General features: G+C 44.2%; 1 protein-coding gene across 1 annotated transcript in view; it reads left to right on the top strand.

The window, feature by feature from the left end:
• The first annotated feature begins 8917 nt into the window (after positions 1 to 8917).
• The window catches only part of XRCC2 (X-ray repair cross complementing 2), a 108990-nt gene continuing 90521 nt past the window's right edge, over positions 8918 to 27386 (top strand). Inside the window, exon 1 of the mRNA XM_077936745.1 lies at positions 8918 to 9939. Within this exon, the coding sequence (XP_077792871.1) occupies positions 9151 to 9939 (789 nt within the window). The 5' untranslated portion in view covers positions 8918 to 9150. The remainder of the gene's footprint in view (positions 9940 to 27386) is intronic.

Here is a 27386-nt window from a genome sequence, read left to right as displayed (position 1 = left end):
CTACTCTCCAAACAACCTCACATACCACACAGCCTTGGAATAATAAGTAGCCTTTGGCCATGGAACCAAAGAGACACACACAACTCCCATGGGTTATTTGCTACGGAAGTATTTTTCTGCTGAATCTGCCTCCAAGCTTTTTTAAATTAGAGCCAGCACCAGAAAGTTTAATAGCGGGCTTTGACTGCAGCTACTGCAAATGAGTTGTTTGAAGGGAGATAAGCCAAGCATGATACAACACAAAATTAATAGGCTGCATGAATTATAAACTCACCTCGGGGAATAAAAAGAATATGGGATGAAGGGTTTTTAGTGCTTTGATTTTTATTTTTTTAGAAGAACTGAGGAAGGGGAAAGGATGAAATCGTAGTCAAAAGCCAAGGGACCTAAAGCAGAAGAAAGATAATACCATAAGAAATAGGAAATGTTACACGTGTTAGCTGTAGCGACATTTCGGCAATGAAGAAGAGTGCAAAGGAAGGTCTTGGTAAAAGGTAAAGGTACCCCTGCCCGTACGGGCCAGTCTTGACAGACTCTAGGGTTCTGCGCTCATCTCACTCTATAGGCCGGGAGCCAGCGCTGTCCGGAGACACTTCCGGGTCACGTGGCCAGCGTGACAAAGCTGCATCTGGCGAGCCAGCGCAGCACACGGAAACGCCGTTTACCTTCCCGCCAGTAAGCGGTCCCTATTTATCTACTTGCACCCGGCGGTGCTTTCGAACTGCTAGGTTGGCAGGGGCTGGGACCGAGCAACGGGAGCGCACCCCGCCGCGGGGATTCGAACCGCCGACCTTTCGATCGGCAAGCCCTAGGCGCTGAGGCTTTTACCCACAGCGCCACCCGCGTCCCTTAAGGACGGTCTTGACACGCATCTAATTACACACATCTAATTAAGGAAGGTCTTGACATGCATCTAATTACATGCAAATTGATGCATGGAGGGGCGGGTCATGATGCACTAGCCACACCCCCAACCACTTTTGAGGATTGTGTTGCTAGTTACAATATTTATTGATAGCTGGCCATGCACTGGAGAAATTCGTCACAGCTGACTGGTGTTTATGTATTTTAATAGAAATTATATCAATTGATATGTGTTTTAATGATTTATATTGCCTGTTTTAAAATTAAAGTACAGAATAGGATTGTGTTTCTTTGGATTGTGAGGTTACACTGTGAAATTTGTTGTTATTAGGCTTTTCATTACCATGACGTCTTGATAGGTATTTTTGCTGTTGTATTGGTATCACTGTTGTGTACACAATAGCTGACCTGTACAAATCACTCTTTCACACAAACATGTGCACATGTGTACATGTGCAGAGGCAGCTGGCACCTGAGTTCAGTGAAGCATGTGAACAAGTCTAGTATTCCAAGCATGGTCTCACCATGTGATCAGTTGTTTGTCTAAGAGCTTGTCAAACCTCCAATCTGTAAAGTAGGATTAAGAGTGATGCACCTCATAGGATTGTTGTGAAAATTAATTAAACGTAGAAATATTGTTAGGAACCTTGAACCTCTGAGGTGGGGTGGGGTGGGGGGAAATTAGATTATCAAAAGCTATTAAAATCCATCCTTAGCCTTCCAGCAGCTGGTGCTTTGGAAATCACAGAGGTGCTGAAAATGAATTGAAGCAGAATGCAAGAAAGTGGGAAAATTCCCTTCACCCAAAGTGGCATATCCCTTGCTATCTTCCCATAAGCAATGCACCCACAATTACATTGCGCAATTATTGACTAAATGGGCACCTCAATGGTTTCCACTGGAAATAACAAGTCAGGTAAGGTTTGGTCTTTGATCTCACCAAGACGTAACGGTTAATGCTCCACATGAGTGAAATTGTCAGATAATTATATCACCCAGCAGGCTAAATAATCCCGGCTGATCTGAAAGCTGCAAATGAATGAATGAAATTGGCATGTTTTACAACAATGAGTGCGTAATCAATGTCCTGCAGTACAGAACTGATAAACTCTGGGACACACCAGAGACGAAAGCTCCTTATTGCTTAAATCCCCAGCTCTTGAACAAGACAGATCTAAAATCCTTTAATCAAACCTAATAACCTGGGCTAATCTTCAAAATAATGACTGCAAAAGGAATATCCAGCAACTATTTCCAATTACCCGCACAGGTTCCTAGGGTTTAGAAAATTGATTCCCGCCCTCGCTCACTTGCTCTGCAGCCGCTGACTTCAATTTATTGAAATGTTGTCTGATGCATAAACATTAACTAACTCAAAGTAAATGCAGTAAAAGGAAAATGTTATTGTGTGTACATATATACTGAATTGAGGGCAATGCAAGTAATAAAGGAAATGCTATTTGCTGGATAAGAATATATTAATTCATTAAATTATTTGTATACCACCAATCTCATCTGGAATGTCCATAGAAATAAATGAGTAAATTTTCATCCATGTGGCTGAAAATATAATTCTGGTGTACTCACCATTCATGACTCGGGCTCCTTGAAGCTAGGCAGCTTATCTTATTATTTGGGGAGTGACAGCTTTTTAATATCACTATAAGTTGTTGTTTTTTTAAGCATTCAATTGTTATAGCCTATATAAGCCAAATCTTCCATCCCCCAAAATAAAATATAATAATAATAATAATAATAATAATAATAATAATAGGGCTCACTTTGTCATTAAAAATGAAAAACAACCCTCACATAGCAAGATTTTGTGTGCCTTTTTCACTGTCACTGAAAAGAAGAGGAGGAGGAGGAAGAGGAAGAGGAAGAGGAAGAGGAAGAAGAAGAAGAAGAAGAAGAAGAAGAAGAAGAGAGTCTCAAAGCAGCTAACAATCTCCTTTCCCTTCCTTCCCCACAACAAACACTCTGTGAGGTGAGTGAGGCTGAGAGACTTCAGAGAAGTGTGACTAGCCCAAGGTCACCCAGCATGTGGAGGAGCAGGGAATCGAACCTGGTTCACCAGATTACGTCTCCACTGCTCTTAACCACTACACCACGCAGGCTCTCATATGAATGTATTGTTATGAGTTTTTTGAGGAGCAGACCCCCCCCCCAAATGGATGGAGGATGGATGGCGGCTAACAGATTGAGGCTGAATCATGACAAAACAGAAGTACTGTTTTGGGGGGACAGGGGGCGGGCAGGTGTGGAGGATTCCCTGGTTCTGAATGGGGTAACTGTGCCCCTGAAGGACCAGGTGCGCAGCATGGGAGTCATTTTGGACTCACAGCTGTCCATGGAGGCGCAGGTCAATTCTGTATCCAGGGCAGCTGTCTACCAACTCCACCTGGTACGCAGGCTGAGACCCTACCTGCCTGCGGACTGTCTCGCCAGAGTGGTGCATGCTCTGATTATCTCCTGCTTGGACTACCGCAATGAGCTCTTTGTGGGGCTACCTTTGAAGGTGACCCGGAAACTACAACTAATCCAGAATGCGGCAGCTAGACTGGTGACTGGGAGTGGCCACCGAGACCACATAACACCGGTCTTGAAAGACCTACATTGGCTCCCAGTACGTTTCCGGGCACGATTCAAAGTGTTGGTGCTGACCTTTAAAGTCCTAAACGGCCTTGGTCCAGTAGACCTGAAGGAGCGTCTCCACCCCCGGACACTGAGGTCCAGCAGCAAGGGCCTTCTGGCAGTTCCCTCGCTGCAAGAAGGCAAGTTCTGTCGTTGGGGTGGGTTATTGAAGAAAGGAAAGACTGATAATGGCCTGGTTTGTTTGTTTGTTTGTTTGTTTGTTTGTTTGTTTGTTGGCAAAACAAAAGGTATTCTGCCCAGTAGCTTTGGGGATAGGATTACCAGAGGGCTGCATTTGGTCCCGTCAGGTCACGCTGGGCGGGCCTGATCCATAGGATTACTTTGTTGACAAAAATAGATTCAGGTAGAGACAGAAACTGAGTTTCCCCTGGAGTGGCTAGATTGAAGGGCCATTTGGCTTTTATGAGTAACAAGCTGCGAATCCCGTTTTTTTTTGAGCACTGCATAGATTGTAAACAGCTGCTGGAGGAACTTTTGTCTTCCAGTGTTTGTAGACTGGGGGGCTGTGGGGAGAGAGATGTTATTGACAATAGGAAAATAAAGAGAGACTCAAAGAACAATGTAACAGCATGGAGGCGTAAATAGATTTAATGACTTGTGAAATTATCATAAATTGGGAAGAGGATAATGAGCTCCCCCCAGGCTGGCACTGTGCTTCTCAGGTGCCATTATCTACTAAAATCACTTTCTGTGGGGAGTGGGGGTGGGTGGGACATAGATTAAACTGAAATCATGTGACCTAAAACTAATGTAAACCTCACTGTAATTAACAAAATATTTCTAGGTAGCAATAAGCATCAGCATTAGTTGAGTAGCTGATGTGGAACATGCGGCTACAGAGGAGAATTGTGTTCTGTAATTAATGGGCTGCATTGGCATAATGAGTGTGGTTTTCCTCTGCTTGGTATAAATCAGCTTTCGACAACCCGGTGCCCTCCAGATGTTTAGGACTACAACTCCTATCAGCCCCAATCAATATGGAGAGTGCCAGGGTGCTTAAAGCTAGTACTGTCTCTTTCTTGTTTTTGCTGGAAGACCTGCTTTCTGGGGTTGGGGAAACTAAGACGACCCCTCTATGCACAGCGAGAGCGGCGTGAATAAAGTGTGTGGGGTCTATGGGGCCATGTGGGCCAGATCCATCTTCTGCAAGCATCCATCCCACATGTCATCAAAGGGGGCAGCCCACACAGCCCTGTGACTCTCCCCACACACACACACACTTTCTTGCAATGTGTGGGCGAATGTTGGACCCTCCACTTAGAAGTCTTCCACCATGTAACATCAAAAAGAGACACAGCCACAGGGAAATTTATTTGCTTGGTTGGTTATGTGTTGCTGCCCAGCAGGGCTGCCTTCCTTAGAAGGAGACTCCAGGTCCCTCAGGTAAACTCAGGCATGTACAATTAACACAGAAATGAAAGCTAAACTTCCAGATTTCCAGAAGTGGTTTATTCATAAAATAGAATCTTAGAACTGTAGAGCTGGAAGGGACCCTGAGGTCATCAGGAATCTCAACTAAACACAGGGGTGGCCAACACCCAAGAGCCTGAGATCTTGTTGTTGTTTAGTCGTTTAGTCGTGTCCGACTCTTCGTGACCCCATGGACCAGCGCACACCAGGCACTCCTGTCTTCCACTGCTTCCTGCAGTTTGGTCAAACTCATGATGGTAGCTTCAAGAACACTGTCCAACCATCTCATCCTCTGTCGTCCCCTTCTCCTTGTGCCCTCCATCTTTCCCAGCATCAGGGTATTTTCCAGGGAGTCTTCTCTTCTCATGAGGTGGCCAAAGTATTGGAGCCTCAGCTTCAGGATCTGTCCTTCCAGTGGGCACTCAGGGCTGATTTCCTTCAGAATGGAGAGGTTTGATCTTCTTGCAGTCCATGGGACTCTCAAGAGTCTCCTCCAGCACCATAATTCAAAAGCATCAATTCTTCGGCGATCAGCCTTCTTTATGGTCCAGCTCTCACTTCCATACATCACTACTGGGAAAACCATAGCTTTAACTATACAGACCTTTGTTGGCAAGGTGATGTCTCTGCTTTTTAGGATATCACAGAGTTAAAAACTTTCGAGGGGTTCAGGTCAAAGTTGTTGAGCATTTTGTAGGAAGGAAAGCCCTGTTTGTTGGGGTTCCGGTCACAGATGCTGAGCTTTTTTTTTAGGAAAGTGGGAAGTCCCATTTTTGGGAGGTGAAAGGCAAGAATGTTGAGCTTCTTTTAGGGGAGCCAAAGTTGTTCAGCTTCTTTGGGGGGAGCCACTGATCTAACCAGTGATCTACCACGGACATCCAGTGATCTACTGGTAGATTGCGATCTACTTGTTGGACGTGCCTGAACTAAAGCACCCACAACAGATGGCCATCCAACCAGTGGCGTAGCGTGGGTTGTCAGCACCCGGGGCAAGGCAAGTAATTTGCGCCCCCTAACCCATGGATTTGCGCCCCCTAATCCGTGGATTTGCCCTATCCCCAGATGTTGCGCCCGGTGCGGCCGGCCCCCCCTGCACCCCCCACGCTACGCTACTGCATCCAACCACTTTATTCTCAATAGCCTCTAAGACAGAGTTATGCAATAACCTCCAGGCCTTTGGACTTCCTTTGATCAGGTGCTTTTCTTTCTTTTTCTTTAAAATAATAATGTTTTTATTGATTTCCAATATGGTTCCAATAGCAGAGGCGTCCATCCCCTGGCGGACAGGAAACAAGAAGTCTGATCAGGTGCTTTTGGGACAAGTCCTCAAATGACCGACTTATGAACGCTAAGGAAATACCGCTACATTATGAATTCAACCATTACAATCAAACCCAAATTAAAAACATGGGTTTAAAAACAAAGGCTCAGGAAGCATAAAGTTGTGTGGATGTGGCTTTTGTGACCAAGAAAGAACCCCCAAAATGGCACCAACTGAGGATCCCTTGGAAAGCTATTCCAGGACCAAATAACGCCCTCTTCCCACTGGAAATTCAACATCGGTTTTCAGCAATAGCATTTATTTTGTCTACATCCCAGTTTCACCAAAGGAGGGAAGGCGGGAATACACACACACACACACACACACACACACAGCAATTGCAGCAGAATTGTCACCTCGGATGCAATTTCCTCATAAAAACAGACCACAGATCAATTCATTCTTAGCAGCAAGCAAATTCAGAATGTCTGCTTCACCTCTTCCCTCCGAATTCAGATAGGCTCAGTACACTTCAGCAAAAGATGCCGTCTGTCCTGATACGAGACTATTGTGAGGCTATTGTCTCTTATACAAAAGAGGCTCTTATGTTGTTATGGATCATTAGAGTATAATGGATTTTCTGAAGATGCTATTTCCCAACTCAGAATTTCGGATACAGTAGCCTGAGCCTTTTCATGAAGGTATTTCTTTGTTTAGTTCATTTTCCCTTTCTTCTGACAGCAAATTTTCTGGAGGCTCAGAATCCGGTTGCAACAATAAGATTCTACAATGAGAGAGTGGAGTCTCTTTATTGTCCAAGGTACAATGAAATGCCAATCGTGCCCTAATTTACCCACCTCCAATTCTTGCTGAAGTAGTTTGTCACAGAAGCATAGAGAGCCATCTTTATAGTGAACCAAACCATTGGTCCATCTAACCCTGTATTTGCCAACAAATAGCAGCAGACCAGCATTTAAGACAGGGAATCTTTCCTAGCCGTTTCTGGAGATGCTAGGATTTGAACCCAGATCCTTTGGTAATCAAAGGGTATGCTCTACTCCTCTTCCATGGTGTCAATTATGCCAACGGGATGGATATGCTACAAATGTATGTCAGGGTTTACGCCATGTGAACTGTCACTGTTTCCCACAAAGAAGTCTGGGAACTGCAGCCTAACAGCATATTTCAAAACTTATTTTTGTTAATAATTTTACACATTTGTACTCTGGCTTAAAAAAAAAAATCTGCAAGGCAGCATACTAATGCAGCAATAAAATCATTAAAAACACAAAATAACAATAAATCACATTTTAAAAAAGCAGTTTATAAGAAATAAAACAAGTCAGCATACAACAGAAATTAATCATTAAAAGGCTCCTGGAATAAACATGTTCTGAGAGTCTGTTCCCCATGCCTGTTTTCTATGCACAAACAGGTGCATGAAAGAAGTGGACTATTTTATCACCTTGTTCTTGGCACTGAAATAAATCCAGTGCATTTGGAAACAGCCATGCTATCCGTCATTAGCAGGATTCATGTGCCCTCGTTCTGAGTTTCCAACTGAATCTGGAAACCTTTGAGGAACCAGAAGTCTCAAGGGACAAATTAAGCAGCAGCAATAATTCAATCATCTGTCAAGAGCCAGTCATCATATATCCATTATGTCTGCAGGCGAGGGTGGCATCCCACACATTTGGAGCATAAAGCAAAAGCAACGCCATTTAGTACTCAGTGTAAATTAAAAGTCAGATAATTCTGTGATCATTCCATGGTCACGATTTTGTCTGTACGGGAAAACTTGCATTAGAATATACTGCCCTATTACTAGATAATGGGTAATATATACACCCACACCCACACACCCACACACCAGTGAGTTGTAGTGGTGAAGAGCGGTAGACTCGTAATCTGGTGAACTAGGTTCGCTTCCCCGCTCCTCCACATGCAGCTGCTGGGTGACCTTGGGCCAGTCACACTTCTCTGAAGTCCCTCAGCCCCACTCACCTCACAGAGTGTTTGTTGTGGGGGAGGAAGGGAAAGGAGAGTGTTAGCCGCTTTGAGACTCCTTAGGGTAGTGATAAAGCGGGATATCAAATCCAAACTCCTCTTCTTCTTCTTCTCTTCTAAATGTGAAATTCAAATCAATAAGTTGTGAGATAGATGATATAGGTAGATAGATGATAGATAGATAGATGATAGATAGATGATAGATAGATAGATGGATAGATAGATAGATAGATAGATAGATAGATAGATAGATAGATGATAGATAGATAGATGATAGATAGATAGATAGATGATAGATAGATGATGATAGATGATAGATAGATAGATAGATAGATAGATAGATAGATATAGATAGATGATGATAGATAGATAGATAGATAGATAGATAGATAGATAATAGATAGATAGATAGATGCTAGATAGATAGATAGATCGATAGATCGATAGATCGATAGATAGATGATAGATAGATGATAGATAGATAGATAGATAGATAGATAGATAGATAGATAGATAGATAGATATAGATAGATAGATAGATAGATAGATAGATAGATAGATAGATGATAGATAGATAGATGATAGATAGATAGATAGATAGATAGATAGATAGATAGATAGATAGATGATAGATAGATAGATGATAGATAGATAGATGATAGATAGATGATAGATAGATAGATAGATAGATAGATAGATAGATAGATAGATAGATAGAAAGCACTGCAAATAACAAGGCCAGTGGAAGTGATGGTATTCCAGCTGAACTATTTAAAATTTTAAAAGATGATGCTGTTAAGGTGCTACACTCAATATGCCAGCAAATTTGGAAAACTCAGCAGTGGCCAGAAGATTGGAGAAGATCAGTCTACATCCCAATCCCAAAGAAGGGCAGTGCCAAAGAATGCTCCAACTACCGCACAATTGCACTTATTTCACACGCTAGCAAGGTTATGCTTAAAATTCTACAAGGAAGGCTCAAGCAGTATGTGGATCGAGAACTCCCAGAAGTGCAAGCTGGATTTAGAAGAGGCAGAGGAACCAGAGACCAAATTGCAAACATGCGCTGGATTATGGAGAAAGCTAGAGAGTTCCAGAAAGACATCTACTTCTGCTTCATTGACTATGCAAAAGCCTTTGACTGTGTCGACCACAGCAAACTATGGCAAGTTCTTAAAGAAATGGGAGTGCCTGATCACCTCATCTGTCTCCTGAGAAATCTCTATGTGGGACAAGAAGCTACAGTTAGAACTGGATATGGAACAACTGATTGGTTCAAAATTGGGAAAGGAGTACGACAAGGCTGTATTTTGTCTCCCTGCTTATTTAATTTATATGCAGAATACATCATGCGAAAGGCTGGGCTGGATGAATCCCAAACTGGAATTAAGATTGCCGGAAGAATTATCAACAACCTCAGATATGCAGATGACACAACCTTGATGGCAGAAAGTGAGGAGGAATTGAAGAACCTTTTAATGAGGGTGAAAGAGGAGAGCGCAAAATATGGTCTGAAGCTCAAGATAAAAAAAACGAAGATCATGGCCACTGGTCCCATCACCTCCTGGCAAATAGAAGGGGAAGAAATGGAAGCAGTGAGAGATTTTACTTTCTTGGGCTCCATGATCACTGCAGATGGTGACAGCAGCCACGAAATTAAAAGACGCCTGCTTCTTGGGAGAAGGGCAATGACAGGCCTAGACAGCATCTTGAGAAGTAGAGATGTCACCTTGCCAACAAAGGTCCGTATAGTTAAAGCCATGGTCTTCCCAGTAGTGATGTATGGAAGTGAGAGCTGGACCATAAAGAAGGCTGATCGCCGAAGAATTGATGCTTTTGAATTATGGTGCTGGAGAAGACTCTTGAGAGTCCCATGGACGGCAAGAAGATCAAATGCATCCATTCTTAAGGAAATCAGCCCTGAGTGCTCACTGGAAGGACAGATCGTGAAGCTGAGGCTCCAGTACTTTGGCCACCTCATGAGAAGAGAAGATTCCCTGGAGAAGACACTGATGCTGGGAAAGATGGAGGGCACAAGGAGAAGGGGGCGACAGAGGACGAGATGGTTGGATAGTGTTTTCGAGGTTACCAGCATGAGTTTGACCAAACTGCGGGAGGTAGTGGAGGACAGAGGTGCCTGGCGTGCTCTGGTCCATGGGGTCACGAAGAGTCGGACACGACTAAACGACTAAACAACAACAACAGGGGGGGAAACTAGCAAATGCTCTCTTTTATTCTTCATTACTGTCCTTTACCGGCCTTCATTCTAATTAATGTAATGGGAAGCATTCTGTATTATGCTGTTAGAGAGGCAATCAGGAAGCCTGATTGGGTGAGAAAAAGTTTCCTTTAAAGGAAGGAAATGTTGAAGAAATTGGGGGATTTTTTAACATCATAACAAGAGAGCTAAACAGAAGAAGCCATACAATAGATTGCGTTTTTTTCAAAGGTAAACAAGATGACAACCAATGTTTCTCAACCACACACAGAAATGGCCCTTATCTGTCCAATGTCTGCTCTAATGTGCGCGTCTCCCCATTATCTTCCATGGATGGGGCAGCAGATTGAGGACTGTGCAACCATTCCTTTGCATAAGCAGAGGTGCTCATGACACTGAAAGTCCATCAGAGCAGATGAGTTCTACATCAGCATTGCCGTACCCAAGAGGACTTGATAGATTCTTCTCAAAGATCGGGCTGTCACATGCAAGATGGAGCAGGCTTGTTTTCTCCCACTCAGGAGAGCAGGACTTGCACCAATGGCTTCAAGCTACAAGAAAGGAGATTCTGACTATGTGGGATGTGATACATAGATAGCAGTCAAGTACAACATTCCTTGTTTTCCTAGAGTGGATGTGCGGGGGAATGTTTGGTCCAGCCAGTCGAAACTTCCTGTTTCCTCCTGGCTGTGACATAGTTCCTTTGCATGTGGCTAGAGGTGGACGTGACCTTACCTGTCCAGGTAACAAAAGGACAAGGCATGCTGCCACCCTCTCTCTTTTTGACTTCCTCCGTCATTGGAGCAACTTTTTAGCTAGAGATGTTCTGTTGGCTTCCAGCCAACAGAGGACACTGGTATTATTCCCATATGGGATAGCTCCACATGTATATACTTTGTAACTAAGTCTGCCTTCAGGGATCCAACTGTGGACTGAATGTGAGTAAAGTACTTTTATATACTTTACACAAGATTGTGGCGTGTTTATTCTTTTAAAAGGGATATAAGGGAACTTAAAGGTAAAGGGAGCCGGTAAAGGGAGCTGACCATTAAGTCCAGTCATGACCGACTCTGGGGTTCCGGCGCTCATCTCGCTTTATTGGCCGATGGAGCCGGCGTATAGCTTCCGGGTCATGTGGCTAGCATGACTAAGCCGCTTCTGGCAAACCACAGCAGCGCACGGAAACGCCGTTTACCTTCCCGCCAGAGCGGTACCTATTTATCTACTTGCACTTGACATGCTTTCGAACTGCTAGGTTGGCAGGAGCAGGGACCGAGCAACGGGAGCTCACCCCGTCATGGGGATTCAAACCGCCGACCTTCTGCTCAGCAAGCCCTAGGCTCTGTGGTTTAACCCACAGCGCCACCCACGTCCCTATATAAGGGAACTTACCAGGAACCAAATGGTGAGAGGCTTACACAAGCCTGCAACCAGCTACCTGCTGTGCGTTTAAAAAGGGAATGTGAAGCTCTGCTAAGTAAAGGAACTTGCTAGCACAAGTTAGGAAGGATATTAATAAACAATATATCCTCTCCTGCCTCCCTGAACATTCCCACAGACTAAACTTCAGGAAGAACTTTCTGGCAGTAAGAGCTGTTCAACAGTGGAACGGTCTCCCTTGGGAGGTGGCGGACTCTCCTTCCTTGGAGGTTTTTAAGCAGAGGTTGGATGGCCATCTGTCATGGACGCTTTAGTTGAGATTCCTGCATTGAAAGGGGGTTGGACCAGATGACTCTTGGGTGGTGCCTTCCAACTCTATGATTCTATAAAATATTTATACCCTCCCTGCCCCTTTCAGTCCCAAAGAGGAAGACCATCTCTCACGGAAGGTCACCACGGCCACGCTTTTAAAAGGCTTTATGGCACTATATAATATAGATAAATAAAAAATTAAGAATCATATTGTTATGGAGAGCTGGTCATCCTGCGCCAGGCCCTCTGGCCATATCCTTTGCCAAATAAAAGAATGGCAATGGCTGATGTTTCTTTATGGTTTGTTTGGTTTTTTTTAAAAAATAATTTATTATTATTTAAAAATTTTATGGAGATAATTCCACAGTAATACACTTATACATACATATTACGGATATACAAACATACATTTCATACAATCCTAAAAAATATTCATACATACCCACCTTTAATCCCGCACATACTTCCTTTTGATTGGAAGATTGGAAGTCTAGTACAGGGTGGGGTGGGGGGTGAGGGACGGTGGTGGGAAAATGATGTTTCTTTATGGTTAGTGAATGTCTGTTTATCATAGCTGGTTGTTAAACAATTGTCTCTTGGTACCCCAACCTCTCTCTGTGAGAGCAGAAAGCAACCGAAACAAAGGAACAGGAAACCAGTAAACATCACATTTGTCTCCCATCTCCCGTCTCCCGTGAGACTTCCAACAGTATGGAAAGTGTGGAATGTAAACAGAGTCTTGCGACTCCAAAGCACTGCACAGTGGCTAACAGAAACTAACATCAAGACCCCTCTGGAATAGTCTTCTGACTGGGAAGAAGCCATCATAAGAAGAGCCTGCAGCTGGGTCAGGCCCATCCAGGCCAGCATGCTGTTCTCACAGTGGCCGACCAGATGCCCTAGATCAGCCTTTCTCAACCTGTGGGTCCCCAGATGCTGTTGGACTACAACTCCCATCACCCCTAGCTAGCAAGGCCAGAGCTCAGGGATGATGGGAGTTGTAGTCCAACAACATCTGGGGACCCACAGGCTGAGAACCGCTGGCCTAGTGGGAAGTCTGCAAGCAGGACGTGAGCACAACAGTACGTTCTGCACTTGTGATTCCCAGCAACTGCCATACAGAGGCATACTTGTTGTGTTCGCAAAGTAAAGGAAGGATTGAACTCTGATTAATAAGAATACATACAGAGGCTTGAACCAGCAAGACTCTGGGAAGGGTGCGTATCATCGTGTCTCTCTGTGCCTGTCCTCGTGCAGCCCCTGGCCCAGGTAGTTTTATTCACAAAAGAACTTTTTACAGAGTTCGTAAGAACCAATCAGATTTCTTTTGAGCATTTCCACAAACCCACGTGGGGACAAGTTAAACTACTAAAACCAATTAAGCACAGGGTAAACAAAGAACAGAACTACAAAGAAGAGCATTTGGCAACCCCGGAGGTGATAAACAAGCAATACACATGATAAGGAGGATGGCCAGGAGGACAGTGACCATTATCACCTTCATGTGAGATCTGTTTCCTGGCCCTAAGATTAACATCCTAAGATTAATATACATTAAAGAAACTTGCCCACTATGGCTAAGCAACTGGGCTGTGTACGTGACAAGAGAAATGGGCAGCAGAGGCAAAAGGGCATGAAAAGGGCACAAATGTAGAATCTTATGGGATTTACTGTATTTTTCGCCCCATAGGGCACACCGGCCCATAAGACGCACCTAGTTTTTTGGGGGGAAAATAAAGGAAAAAAATTATTTCCCCCCCACAAGGCGCTAGGCTGGGGCCCCCAGAACAGGCTGCTCTCCGCAAGCCGTGGGAGCCCTCCTGCGGCTTGTGCAGAGCTACCCAAAGCCCCGGCGTGACTGCTCAGCGTGCCAGGGCTTCAGGATAAGAGGCAGCTCTGCAAAAGCCGGGGGAGGGCTCCACCGGCTTGCGCAGAGCTACCCGAAGCCCTGGTGTGACTGCTCAGCGCGCCGGGGCTTCGGGGTGCAGGCAGCGCTGCGCAAGCCATGGGAGCCCAGGGGGAACTCCCGCGGGCTCCCATGGCTTGCGGATGGCTTCCTGAAGCCTGGAGAGCGAGAGGGGTCGGTGCGCACCGACCCCTCTCACTCTCCAGGCTTCAGCGAAAGCCTATCGTGGATAGCTTTCTCCTCCATGAATTTGTCCAGACCTCTTTTAAAGCCATCCAAATTGGCGGCCGTCGTGTTCTAGCAAATCCCCCAGTCTAATTGTGCTCTGTGTGAAGAAGTCCTTCTTTTTGTCTGTTCTGAATCTTCCAATATTCAGCTTGCGCACGGGATTCGTCCCCGGTGTTTGTGTGTGCAAATATATTATGCAGATAATATTTGATTGCAGCTGAATGTTCTCTGCCAGGATTGAGTTGGGAAAGCCAGCCTTAGAAACATGTGTTTTGTTTTTTTGTTTTTGAAGCAGCAACAGTAGATTTTGTTTTTTAAAAAGTGCTAAAACAGCCTGGAAGTTTAAAAATATAACTCATAGGTAGATAGAATGTCAGTACTTAAATAATTCTGGCTGCTTACCAGCTTATTATGCAACCGTTAAAATGAAAATGAAAATAATAAAGCTGTAATTCTATGGTTAAAACACATCTGCTCGCATTTCACTTAATAGCCACCCAGCACTCTCTTTTTGAAACGACTACTTTGTGCCATATGCTGTATGAGAAAACTGCAAAAAAAAAACATTGGTAGCCACTTATTGAATGCAATTTTATGCCCAAGCAATGCTTCTTGCCTGGCCTTCCTGAGGTCAATGTGACTTGCTCTTTATGAAGTCTACCTAGGATCATAGCTTTGGTTTCTGAGCCATTTTAGGTCTGCAAGTTTCGGGATAAATGAATTATTGACTGCCTTCATACATTTATTCACATTTTCCCCCAACAAGTAAAAAGAGATGCTGTTCATGTGAATATTTATTCCTTGAAGAAGGTGAGGGAAGAGGAGGGCAGGCAGCAGAAAAGCAAGACAGTCTGAAAGTATCCACACATCAACCTATGCCCATGCACTAGTATCTAGTAGTGCAGTGATAGAATCATAGAACATAGAATTGTGGAGGTAGGAAGGGACCCTGAGGGTCATCTAGTCCAACCCCCTGAAACGCAGGAATCTCTGCATCCATGGCAGATGCCCATCCAACCTCTGCTTAAAATCCTTCAAAGAAGGAGAGTCCACAACCTCCCAAGGGAGAAGAAGAAGAAGAAGAAGAAGAAGAAGAGTTTGGATTTGATATCCCGCCTTTCACTCCCTTTAAGGAGTCTCAAAGCGGCTAACATTCTCCTTTCCCTTCCTCCACCACAACAAACACTCTGTGAGGTGAGTGGGGCTGAGAGACTTCAGAGAAGTGTGACTGGCCCAAGGTCACCCAGCAGCTGCATGTGGAGGAGCGGAGACGCGAACCCGGTTCCCCAGATTACGAGTCTACCGCTCTTAACCACTATACCACACTGGCTCTTCCATGGTCAAACTGCTCTTACGGTTAGAAAGTATTTGTGATTTGAGGACCCGCCCCCCGCTTGGGAATAATAAAGACACATGGAGACGGCATATAAGGTTAAGGTTAATGGGCTAGAAAAGGCCACAACTTTATTGATTACAGCATGTGAGAAGGTATTGGCTTAGGCATTGGACAAGAGCAATTTGACTCCACCCACTCAGGATGAGGGGTGAGTCTAACGAGGGGTTAACCACCAGTAGGGGGAGCCTGTTGATGCAAATTCAACTATAAGCTCTCCCCTGATGTCACCGGGGGTCGTGCCATGGCCCCCCGCCACAGAGGGCATCGGACAGGATCCACGACCGCCGGATTCCTTTAACGGAATACCCATAAGTGAAGGGGTAGGCGATGGCCACACCTTGCCCTTCCATACACCAACAACACATTCCAATGCCTAACCCGCAGGTATTGGCAGGGCACTGGCGGGGGAGAGCCGGCGCGGCCAAATTTGAATGGCTAGACCACGCCCCCCGCGGTGTCTCCCGATTGGGAGACCGGCTGGGAGGCGCGGCACACCAGCGGTGATGGCTGGGAAGGGGGCAGAACGCCCCCTGCGTGATGTGGGAGTCGGCTCCCGCTCACAACAACTCCCCTCCGGGAGGTGTTGAGACCCTGCAACCACCCCCTTGTAAAGACTAAGACACCAGGACACAGATATTATGTTAATGTTATTGGGCAAATTTTGGCCACAACTTTATTGATTACAGACTGTGAGCGGTATTGGCTTAGGCATTGAATGGACCTGACTATATCTGACTCCTGCCCGCTGCGCAGTGTAAACCACCAAAAAGGGGAGCCCCATCGATGCAGACCAACTCGAGCTCCCCCAGATGTTCCCGTCGGGGTCTTGTCATGGCCCTCGCCCCACCCCGGGCTTCAGACAAGATGAGCACCCCCAGATTCCTTGAACGAAATACACATAAGCTTGGAGGGGCAGGTGATGGCCACACCTCCCCTCCCCCATCATAAGGTCAAACAATGCCTAACCGCAAAACCTTACAAAGTTGTGACATTTGCTACGAGTCAAGCATCTTGTTCAGAATCCTGAGCATTTTTAGAAAAATCAGTAACCCTCATAGTTCAGAATCTGCTTTCTTTCTCCAAGCCAGTCATTGCATACATTTTGTTTACAATCAGCTGCCTGGTTGTAAAAAGAGAACAAATCTAATGTAAATAAGGGAGGATAGAGGAGTGGCAAAATTAATTAAAAGCACAGAAGGGGAGAGAATGAGTATTCGTTCAATAATTTTAAAGGAGACGATCGCGGCTCACCACCCCTTGAGAACTACCATGTGCAAAGTCATGAATTACGAGCAATCTTCCAAAAATTGAGGATACACATATGAAGTATTTCAAATGCCTTCTACTCCACTTGCCTTATTACTGTACTTGTGTGACTTTGACGCATGAGGTTATATAATGTACCATAAAAATTAATTAAATCGCATTAATGTGAACATTACAGGGGCAAGATGCCATTTTTAATGCTTCACCTTCTTCGAAGGTTTGCAGTGAATGCTGCACACAAACCCTGAGCCACAAATTCAGTGGCGAGGCCCATTCCTCCACAACCTGCAGCCATCAGGCTGGGAGTGGTCTCACTCTGGCTCCTTAGAGCCTGATTCCAAATAGACATGATCCCTACTATTGACTGTACATGGATGATGGGAGCTGGAGTGCACTGGAGAATGCAGCCCTAGGCAGGAAAAAAAAACCTCCTCACCCCGGCACTACATCACCCTAGGCCTTGAGGTGGTCACTGTTTTCGAAAAAGCCAAGCAGTTGAGTCAAGCAAAGCAAACAGATCTTACTTACATAAGCAATACACTATCTGCCGGTGGTGAATAAAAATCAACTCCAAATAAGCTAATGGAGTACAGTGGAACCTTCATTCTTGAACTTAACCCATTCCGGAAGTCCGTTTGACTCCCCAAACCATCCAAAAACAAAGGCGCGACTTCCGATTGGCTGCAGGAGCTTCCTGCGTTCAAGCAGAAGCCGCGTCGGACGTTCGGCTTCCGAAAAAATGTTCAAAAACCGGAGCACTTACTTCTGGTTTTTCAGTGTTCAGGAGCCGATTTGTTCATCAACTAAGCAGTTCGAGAACCAAGGTTCCACTGTAAAGCAAAAAAATGAATCATCTACTGTTATAAGTATCATATACTGCTGAGGTCCCAACATGGTGCTCTTGGTGCCCACCAGGGCCCCCCCCCCCCATTTAAAAAAATTTAATTTAGGGGTTTGGGGCTTTTTATATTGTTTGGTTGAGGTGTTGCCTGTTTGTGGGAGCAGGATGCCTGAGGTTTTTGGGGGTTTTTGTCTGTGTTTGTTTTGGCATAGGGTGCAGTTGTTTTGCCTGGTTCAGGAAGGTTCTGAGCACTGTCAGTTTTTCTTCTGAGAAATGGACATGTTGTGGTACCCATAACAGTTTCTTCTGGATCCAGAAAATTTGTGGATGCTTGATCTATTATTCATGCTCATGCTATTCATGCTATTGTCCTTACATCAACAATTAGCTCTTCTCTCAGCAATAGCAGATAAAAACATGGTTCATTTTCTGACATATCTAGGTAATAGATGGTCTAGCTTATTACGGGTGTACAAACTGATCCAGTCTATGCACATGTTTTTAATGACTGGTGTTTTAATGTATTTTGTTTTTCAAAAATGTTATTGATTTTCCACATTTATCACAAAAATGACATAACAAAACACACAACAAAGAAAAACACATTACACTACAATAAACTAAACACAAAGAAAAATTATTTCTTCATCTACCTAATTCTCATTACATTGATAACTGACTTCCTCAAATCCCCTCTAACTGAATTTCATTATATCACCTTATAACAGTTCTCCAAATTCGTATTTCTAATAATATTAACTCCTTTCACTTACTAACGTCTTCTCCTTTATTAATATTTTAATCCTTAAAGTTTTAATGTATTTTTAACCTTCTGTTGGAAGCCGCCCAGAATGGCTGGGGAAACCCAGCCAAGATGGGCAGGGTAGAAATAATAAACTACTGTGGTTGTTGTTGTTGTTATATAACACAACTTTGCAGTCATGAAAGTTCCCTAGCATAAGCTTGCTTAAAACAGCACCTTCTTAGAATTGTGCAATCACAGAATTGTAGAATTGGAAGGGGTTCCTAGGGTCATCTAGTCCAACCCCTTGCAATGCAGGAATCTCAATGAAAGCATACATGACAGATGACATGCAACTTCTGCTTAAAAACCTCCATAGAATCTTCATCAGATTGCTCACTTGCACCATGTGCTTAATTACTTCAACCAATAAGAAATTATGTATCCGCACAAATTCTTGCCTTTTTGCAAAACTTTTTTTTAAAAGAAAAACTAATTCTGGCCCAGCTCCCTGGTGTACCTTGATGCAATATTTAGTTTTGCACAATAGTTAAGCAGCCTTGTTAAAGGGAGAGCTGATAACTTAATGATAATAAAATATTTATACCAGCAAACATTCCATAAACACTCTTGGCTTATCCTTATGCAAATCGCCTCTACAGTTGGTATAAACTTTCATAAAGCAAAGCAAACAAAAGCAGCCGAAAACTCAATAATGTAGATGAGGCCAATCTGAAAGCACTTGAGAGGTGATTCAGAATGCATAGATTTTCAAGATTGTTGGTAATACAGTAAGGGTGAATACTCAGTAACACTGCATACAAAAACTGCTGGGGGAAATTGCTGTAAGAGAAAGTAAGGCAGTGGTAGACTATGTGACTGTCTTCCAGATGTTGCAATTTGCGTCAGGTTCAGTCAGTTCAGCCAACCATCAGGATTTATTGGATTTGCAGTCCACGACAGGTGGAGAATGCCACACTGGAATAAGCATTGAAAAACACCAGACCAGAGAATGAAAGGAATCTCCTTAACATTTACATCTTCAGTGCAAAGCAGAAGGAAGTCTATTTAGCAACCTGCTGCCACTGTGTCCGGTTTACTAGAGATGTAATCAAGTATCTTTCCTAATGGACATAAATATTTTTGATAGGTGTCTGATGGGCCACTTAAGGAAAGAGCGTTTTCCAAAATTGATTTGCCAGAGAAGACCTGAAACAAACCAACAAGACTAGCCTATAAATCTGACTTTATGAACTGCTAAAAGAAATGTTAAGCGTGGCAATATTGTTATTTATAGTAAACGTTTTACATTTGTTGTGTAACCAGTGTAATAATAATACACATTTCAGAAATTTAAAATACAAAGTTTTTTAAAAAATTTCTTAAATCTACAAATCGCATTGGGTTCACTTCAGGATCAGGTAATTCATCTGCACAGAGAATGGTGTATAACATCTTGTGCCATTCCTGAAAATTAGCTGGGAATAAAACCACATTGTGTGACACGCCATTGGCTTTGCATCAGTTCCGCTCATGATAACAATTTGCCGTTCATATGCATATTATTCATCTGAAAGCAGGGGCTTGGAATATCCATTTGAAATGCTGTCGAACCGAGGCACTCTGTGAGAACTGCAGGTCAGAAGGAAGCCCCACTGGAAAAACAACAGCATCCTCTAATGTGAGGTGCTCAATGGAACTGAGCCAACAGTCTACAATTGCTGGCAACAATAGAAGGCAGGCTGGTAAACAGCCAGGTACAGATGCAACTGTTCTCCTAACCCTTTCTCAGGGATAGCTGCTACTCTCCTGATCAGGCCTGGGTTGGGTGGTGATGTACACAGCTGCACTAGCAGGACCACCATTGCTAATCCAGTGCTCCCACCAGAGCATCTACTTGGCCTTGACATCACCACTCTGCCCCCATCCAGGTAAGCAGCACAGGTGTCTGTTTCAGGAGGGTGAATCCTCAGCTCCACCACAACACAGGTGCTGCTACTGGCTAGTTACTCGCCCAGTTTACCTGTGACAAGTAAGAAAGGCACTTATGTGACCATGAAGAGGAGGTTTCATACACTAGAACAGGACTGAAAGAGGAGCCCACCACCATAGGAAGGGGGTCACCAAAGGCCACTTGGCCAGAACCCCACTAAACATGGGACCATCCCTTTGTGGCTGTATGTGGGAATCTAGGATAGGCTGGGGTTTTTTTGTAAGGCTGGTCTAAGCATATTCTGTGAGGATCAAGCCAAATGCATCTATTTAATAAAATGTTTGCTACCTCCACCTTTCGGTTTTACAGTTCCCAAAGTTTATAGCCCAGAATTAAAATCCATTTAATTCAGGGCTTCTTGCAGCTCTGTGCCACCCTCCGGATCCCGGCGCGAAGCCGCGCGGGGCTCCGGAGGGTAGCGCAGAGCTGCCTGCATTCCGAAGCCTGGTGCGCGCTGAAGAGCGCCCCCGGGCTTCGCGCACCTCTCCGCAAGCCTGGGGAGACCAGTGCGGCTCCCTAGGCTTGCGGATATCAGGCTGTTCTGGGGGCTGGGGTCGGGGGAAGCTCAGGCTTCCCCCGCGCCTGCCCCGTGCCTGGGGAGGGAAAATTTTTTTTTTCTTTATTTCCCCCAAAAAAATTAGGTGCGTCCTATGGGGTGGTGCGTCCTATGGGGCGAAAAATACGGTATGTAAGAAGCCACCCAGAGTGGCTGGGGCAGCCCAGTCAGATGGGCAGGATATAAATAATAAAATTGTTATTATTGTTGTGGAATAGGATGTCCCCATATTCATCGGAGAAATGTTGGGGGGGCCTGGCCATACCTGCTCATTTCAATTTGTCTAGCAGACACTGATGCTCATGACTTAAATCACTGTTAATGGTTTTCTAAAACTTCCCCATTCTCTTTTCTTTTTTGCAGGCCAAGTAATGGAAGGATCTGCCTTGCAATCCTCACACACGGCGCCTTTTCACCTCTGCCTCTGCCTCTGGGCTTTTCCCCTTTCAAAGCAATCTTGTAGCTGTAATTTGGGGATCAGCCGCTTCAGGTTTCCAATTCTTTTCCTGACAGACTCCTTTTGGAGTCCAGTTCATTCGCTTTAATGGCGATTCACCTTTTGCCACCCTGCAGAATAAGGTTTACCGCTTTCATAAATCCAGAGCAGGCTCAAGATGACACCTTCTGTTCCTGGTGTTTCCCGGTGATGTGGAAGTTACATCAAAACAGGGCAGGCTACTGAACTTTAGTCTGGGAACTTCTCTTCTCACTGACTGGGGCCTTTCGTTTGTGAGGGAAGTTGTGTAAGCACAGTTGTCCATCTTTCACATGTCCTCACGTGTTCATTGAGTTACTCTGGAATAAATTACTCTGCAAGCAGTTTCTCTGGAAGAAATTGAACTCCTCAGACATTGAAGGATGAGCCTGCTGGTGTCCACCGCTGGTAGGCCAAAGGTAGATCTTATGGCAAGAGAAAGGATAAAGTGAATAGGACTTGTACTGTATACACTCCTATTATCTTAGTTTCCTGGGACCACTCCGTTTGCTTTTGTTATCTGCCCCTGGTGAACCAGTCCTTATTTTGTCTTTGGGTGGAGAAGCTGTGGATATCCTCAGATTGTTTTGCTTTGAGCAAGGATGGTGATGGTGGTGATTAATTGAATTTATATACCGCCCTATACCCGGAGGTCTCTGGGTGGTTCACATAAAAAGATCACAGTGTATAAAATAAAAATAAAAGCAATAACCCAATAATACCCCCCAAAAAGAGCCACATTTTAAAAGGATAAGGGATGTTGATCAGTACAACCAAACGCCTGTTTAAAAAGGAACGTTTTTGCCTGGCGCCTATAAGTGTATAATGAAGGCGCCAGGTGAACTTCCCTGGGGAGAGCATTCCACAGATGGGGAGCCACTGCAGAGAAGGCCCTGTTCTCGTGTTGCCACCCTCCGGACCTCTTGAGGAGGCGGCACACGAAGGAGGGCCTCAGAAGATGATCTCAGGGTCTGGATAGGTTCATATGGAAAGAGGCGTGCTTGAGGAGAGCCAGTGTGGTGTAGTGGTTAAGAGTGGTGGACTCGTAATCTGGGGAACCGGGTTCGTGTCTCCGCTCCTCCACATGCAGCTGCTGGGTGACCTTGGGCCAGTCACACTTCTCTGAAGTCTCTCAGCCTCACTCACCTCAATCAGAGCAAACATCAATTTGGGTTTCCTGCAGATTGCCATTTGCTCTGACTGAGCAAAAGAAAGTGTGCTTTAACACAGAGCTTTAAAGCTCCGACTGTGCCTGGAAAGAGCGATGGAAAGGCAAGCTCTCCCAAATAAGAGCTGTCTTCTTTTTGATTAAAAACAGGCGAAATTAAGACACCTGCAACTTCGAAAGAGTTTGTTAAAAGCTTTGCTGCTGGCCCTGTAACTAGCTGCAGATGCCCTTTCCATAACCACCCACATTTACATTCCCCGAGCGAAAGGCACAGCCTCTTTGAGTGAATTCTGTGATTTTCTGTCTGATGGGCTTTCATTTCACACTCCTTTGTTTTAATTACATTTTAAGATTAAGTGTGTGGATTGCAGTTAGTTATATCCAGCGGATATTGTACTGATTAGAAGGGTCATCGCAAAGAGGACTGGAGGAGAAGAGAAAAAGGCCAATTTTGATGTAATTGTTGGAAACAGCCACTGGAGCATGAGCAGTCAAGCATAGAGAGGGATTTAATAGAAATCTGGTTTGATTGTGATGAAGGGGAGAACTCGCTGAATGAATTCCTCAGCTCAGAAGTTTGGCTTCCTTTCCCATCACTTTAAAAGTATCGTGTTGGACCAAAGAAAAGCTGAATCTGCAATGCTTCCCCTGACCTTCCCGATTTCAATAGCAAAAGGCTGACATTGTAATGTTGCCGCAAGTCCCTGTCTTTATAAGAAGTTGTAACCAAGGCTGCAAGTGTGCAGATGTGTACATTTTGCAGCATTGCATTAAAAAAAATGTGTAAATTAGGAGACAGGCACACTAAAATGATGGCAAATTTTCACAAGCACTTCTTTTGGGTGGGGGACAAAAATCACAGTCTGGTATTGAACAGATGTCATACTAATGCAAGTCAAGCACTGGGAGTCCAGGTCAGGTGATTAGATGTTAGATTGGTACCAGCAATTGTGGTTTGTCACATTGATGGAGAAACTGAATAATAAAATTAAAGCACACAGAATCAATAAGCAATCTGGTGACTTTTATGATATGTGGAATGGCTTTATTTTATGTGCAAGAGCTAAGGAACACAGTTATCAACTTCCCCCCACGCACGTACTCCAGCAGAAAGCCACACAAACTGGACACTAATATGAGAGCTCTATGTTGTGTTGTATTGTATTGAATCTCTTTTGCACAGAAGAAATCCAAAAAGATACCCGAACAGTTGTGTTTGATGCTTCTGTTTTCTTTGTTGACTTTTCTCATAGACTTTTTAAAAAGTACAAAGAAATGTCATACAGAAAGGGAAGTAGAAGAAGCAGCCAACATCAGCAGTGAACACTGAGGCACTTAGGAGGTTTCAACAGTCTTGTATAGGTGTGTCCCCTCCTCTGTGCTGCATCGCCATGCTATCCAGAGAGAGAAGACAGGTGTGTTTGACGCTTCTGCGGCCCAGAGAAAGAAGACAGGTGCACAAGCAAATCCCCTTGCAGCTGGGGCAGGGAAAAGGACAGGGACACCCCAAAACCTGGGGGGAAGGATGTGGGGTGCTTTGGTTGCAAATGAGGCCAGACGGTTGTTTGTTGAAAGAAAGTGGGATGGTTTTAGTAAAGGTAAAGGGACCCCTGACCATCAGGTCCAGTCGTGACCGACTCTGGGGTTACGGCGCTCATCTCGCTTTATTGGCCGAGGGAGCCGGCGTACAGCTTCCTGGTCATGTGGCCAGCATGACTAAGCCACTTCTGGTGAACCAGAGCAGTGCACGGAAACGCCATTTACCTTGCCGCCAGAGCGGTACCTATTTATCTACTTGCACTTTGACATGCTTTCGAACTGCTAGGTTGGCAGGAGCAGGGACCAAGCAACGGGAGCTCACAGGGTTCGCAGGGATTCAAACTGCCAACCTTCTGATCGGCAAGTCCAAGGCTCTGTGGTTTAACCCACAGCGCCACCTGCGTCCCTGGGATGGTTATAGGTCTGGCTAAAAAGGCCTAGGATGTCATCCTACCTTGTCCCATCCCACACTGAGCACCATCGGTCCCAGGCATTGAAGACTCTCCTGTCCTCATATCCTAGTGACCAAAGTTCCTGTTCATCGCCCACTCTATTATATAATGTTGATCCAGCAAAATCAACCAACCAGGCCCTTGTCAAGTATTTCTTCTTTGAGGCAAGTCCATGTGTAGCCCTGCAATGTCAAAATAAAAAGAGTCTGAGGAATAGTGTTGATCAAGGCTGCAGAAATTCCACTGCAATGGGAAGTGTAATGAACATGGTAAAAGGCCACTTATTTGCAGGAGTTAATTATTAATTGCGTGCCAGAGCCATGAAATTAGCTTGTAACAGATGGGAGAATAAAAGACCGAGTAGCTCAGATCTGCGTAAGATTTGTCAATGGTGATCAACTGGATACTTTTATATTTGAAATAAATGCAAAAGGGAGGGCAGGGCATGCCAGTGCTTGAGAACAAACCCTGGGAATCACTGGCTATGTGCCCTTGCAGTTTGAACCCAGGTGCACAGGAGGTAGTGTTTTGAGCATACCTTCGATCTATCTCACATGATCCAACATGGCGGGAATAAGTAGAATGGGACTGTGAAAATGCAGAGCCCAACCAGTAATTTGAATTATAGCCAGAAGACTATAGAAACCTACTTCCAAAGGTCAAAATGGTTCTTAACGTGAGCTGAATGGAGGACATGGATATGCATATCAGCAGCCACACACACCCATGAACATTGTGCATAAACTGGTAGCCTAAGAGGAGGAATAGCATATTGCCCTTTCAATGCAACCCTGTAAATGCAGGGATGGAGAATCTGCTGCCCTCCAGGTCTTGTTGGACTACAGTTCTCAACACACCTGACCATAGACCAGGCTGGCTGGGGCTGGCAGGAGTTGGAATCCAACAACATTTAGAGCAGGCTTCCTCAAACTCAGCCTTCCAGATGTTTTTTGAGACTACAATTCCCATCATCCCTGACCACTGGTCCCGCTAGCTAGGGATCATGGGAGTTGTAGGCCAAAAACATCTGGAGGGCTGAGTTTGAGGAAGCCTGATTTAGAGGGTCACAGGTTCCCCACCCCTGCTGCAAGGCATTCGTTAATGAGTCTGAGAGAGAGTGGCTCACCCCCCCTAGTTAAAGGCAGTGATTTGAACTAGGCGCTTTCTGAGTCATCACCTCTTACTTAGGAAGCTGCTTGTACCAAATCAAACCATTGGCCCATCCAGATAACTATTATTATTATTATTATTATTATTATTATTATTATTATTATTTATACCCCGCCCATCTGGCTGGGTTTCCGCAGCCACTCTGTGTGGCTTCCAACAGAATATTAAAATACTCAGCACAGTCTGCTAAGTTTCAGGCAAGGAATATTTCCTAGCCCTACCTGAGGATGTCAGGGGTGGGGATAGAATCTTGAAAACACTGATGTCCTAGATTTGGAAGGTTTTAACAACGCTTTTGGATGGCATGCATATTTGTGGTATGACAAGGTTAAAAGTCATAAGGCTTTCAAGAACCATATTGTTAGGAAAGCACTGTTTAATGTCTGGATAAAATACAAAGACCTACTAGAGAATAAGACTCCAAGGTGGCTGTCACCAATGGAAGCTAAGGCCCACAAAAGACTCAATATGGAGGCCAAATGGCCGAAATATTGGGAAATATTAGAAAAGGATGGAGACTCTTGGAAGCTGCAGAGTTTGGAAAAACTAAAAGATAAAGTGAGAGATTGGCTACACTACGCTCAGATTAAAGAGGTTTTTAATTTGGACAAAAAGATAGGATTCCAGGTGGAAAAGTCAAAGTTAGAAACAGAACTGTTAGAACCTAAAACTAAGGTTCTTTCAAAAATGTACAACTTGCTGCTAAAATGGAATACACAAGATGAAACGGTCAAATCAGCTATGATAAAATGGGCACAGGACATTGGGTATAACATTATGTTTGCTGACTGGGAAATGTTATGGACCACCGGTGTGAAGTTTACGGCATGCAATGCCTTAAAAGAAAACATTATGAAAATGATATACAGGTGGTACATGACCCCAGTCAAGCTTGCAAAAATATACCATTTGCCTGATAACAAATGTTGGAAATGCAAAGAAACTGAAGGAACGTTCTTTCACCTCTGGTGGACTTGCCCTAAGGTTAAGGCTTTCTGGGAAATGATATATAATGAGCTGAAAAAGGTATTTAAGTATACCTTTCCTAAGAAACCAGAGGCCTTGCTTTTGGGCATTGTCGGCCAGAGGGTGTTAAAGAAGGATTATACATTTTTCATGTATGCAACAACAGCAGCAAGGATACTGATAGCTAAACACTGGAAAACTCAAGACTTGCCCACGCTGGAAGAATGGCAGATGCAACTAATAGACTATATGGAACTAGCAGAAATGACTGGCAGAATCCGCGACCTGGGAGAGGAAGCAGTGGAAAAGGACTGGAAGAAATTCAAGGACTACTTACAAAAACATTGTAAATTGTATGAGTGTTAAGATGATGCAAGAGTAAAAATAAATGTGGCATCAGTAAGTTAGTTGATAAGAATTTGAGAATAGGTGAAATTTGAGAAAAAGTTAATTTTTTGGTTAATATTATGCCTAATTAAGTATTCAAGCTTTTGGAAAATAAACTTAAATTTAGAGACATAATATGGGGAAAATACAAATAAGAAATTGAAACAAGGTGATAATTTGCTGTTTTGAATTTT

Source organism: Podarcis muralis, chromosome 12 (genome assembly GCF_964188315.1).
Source record: "Podarcis muralis chromosome 12, rPodMur119.hap1.1, whole genome shotgun sequence".
Classification (NCBI taxonomy): Eukaryota; Metazoa; Chordata; class Lepidosauria; order Squamata; family Lacertidae; genus Podarcis; species Podarcis muralis.
The sequence above is the reverse complement of the archived record's forward strand: the minus strand, read 5'-3'. Positions and strand labels throughout refer to the sequence as shown.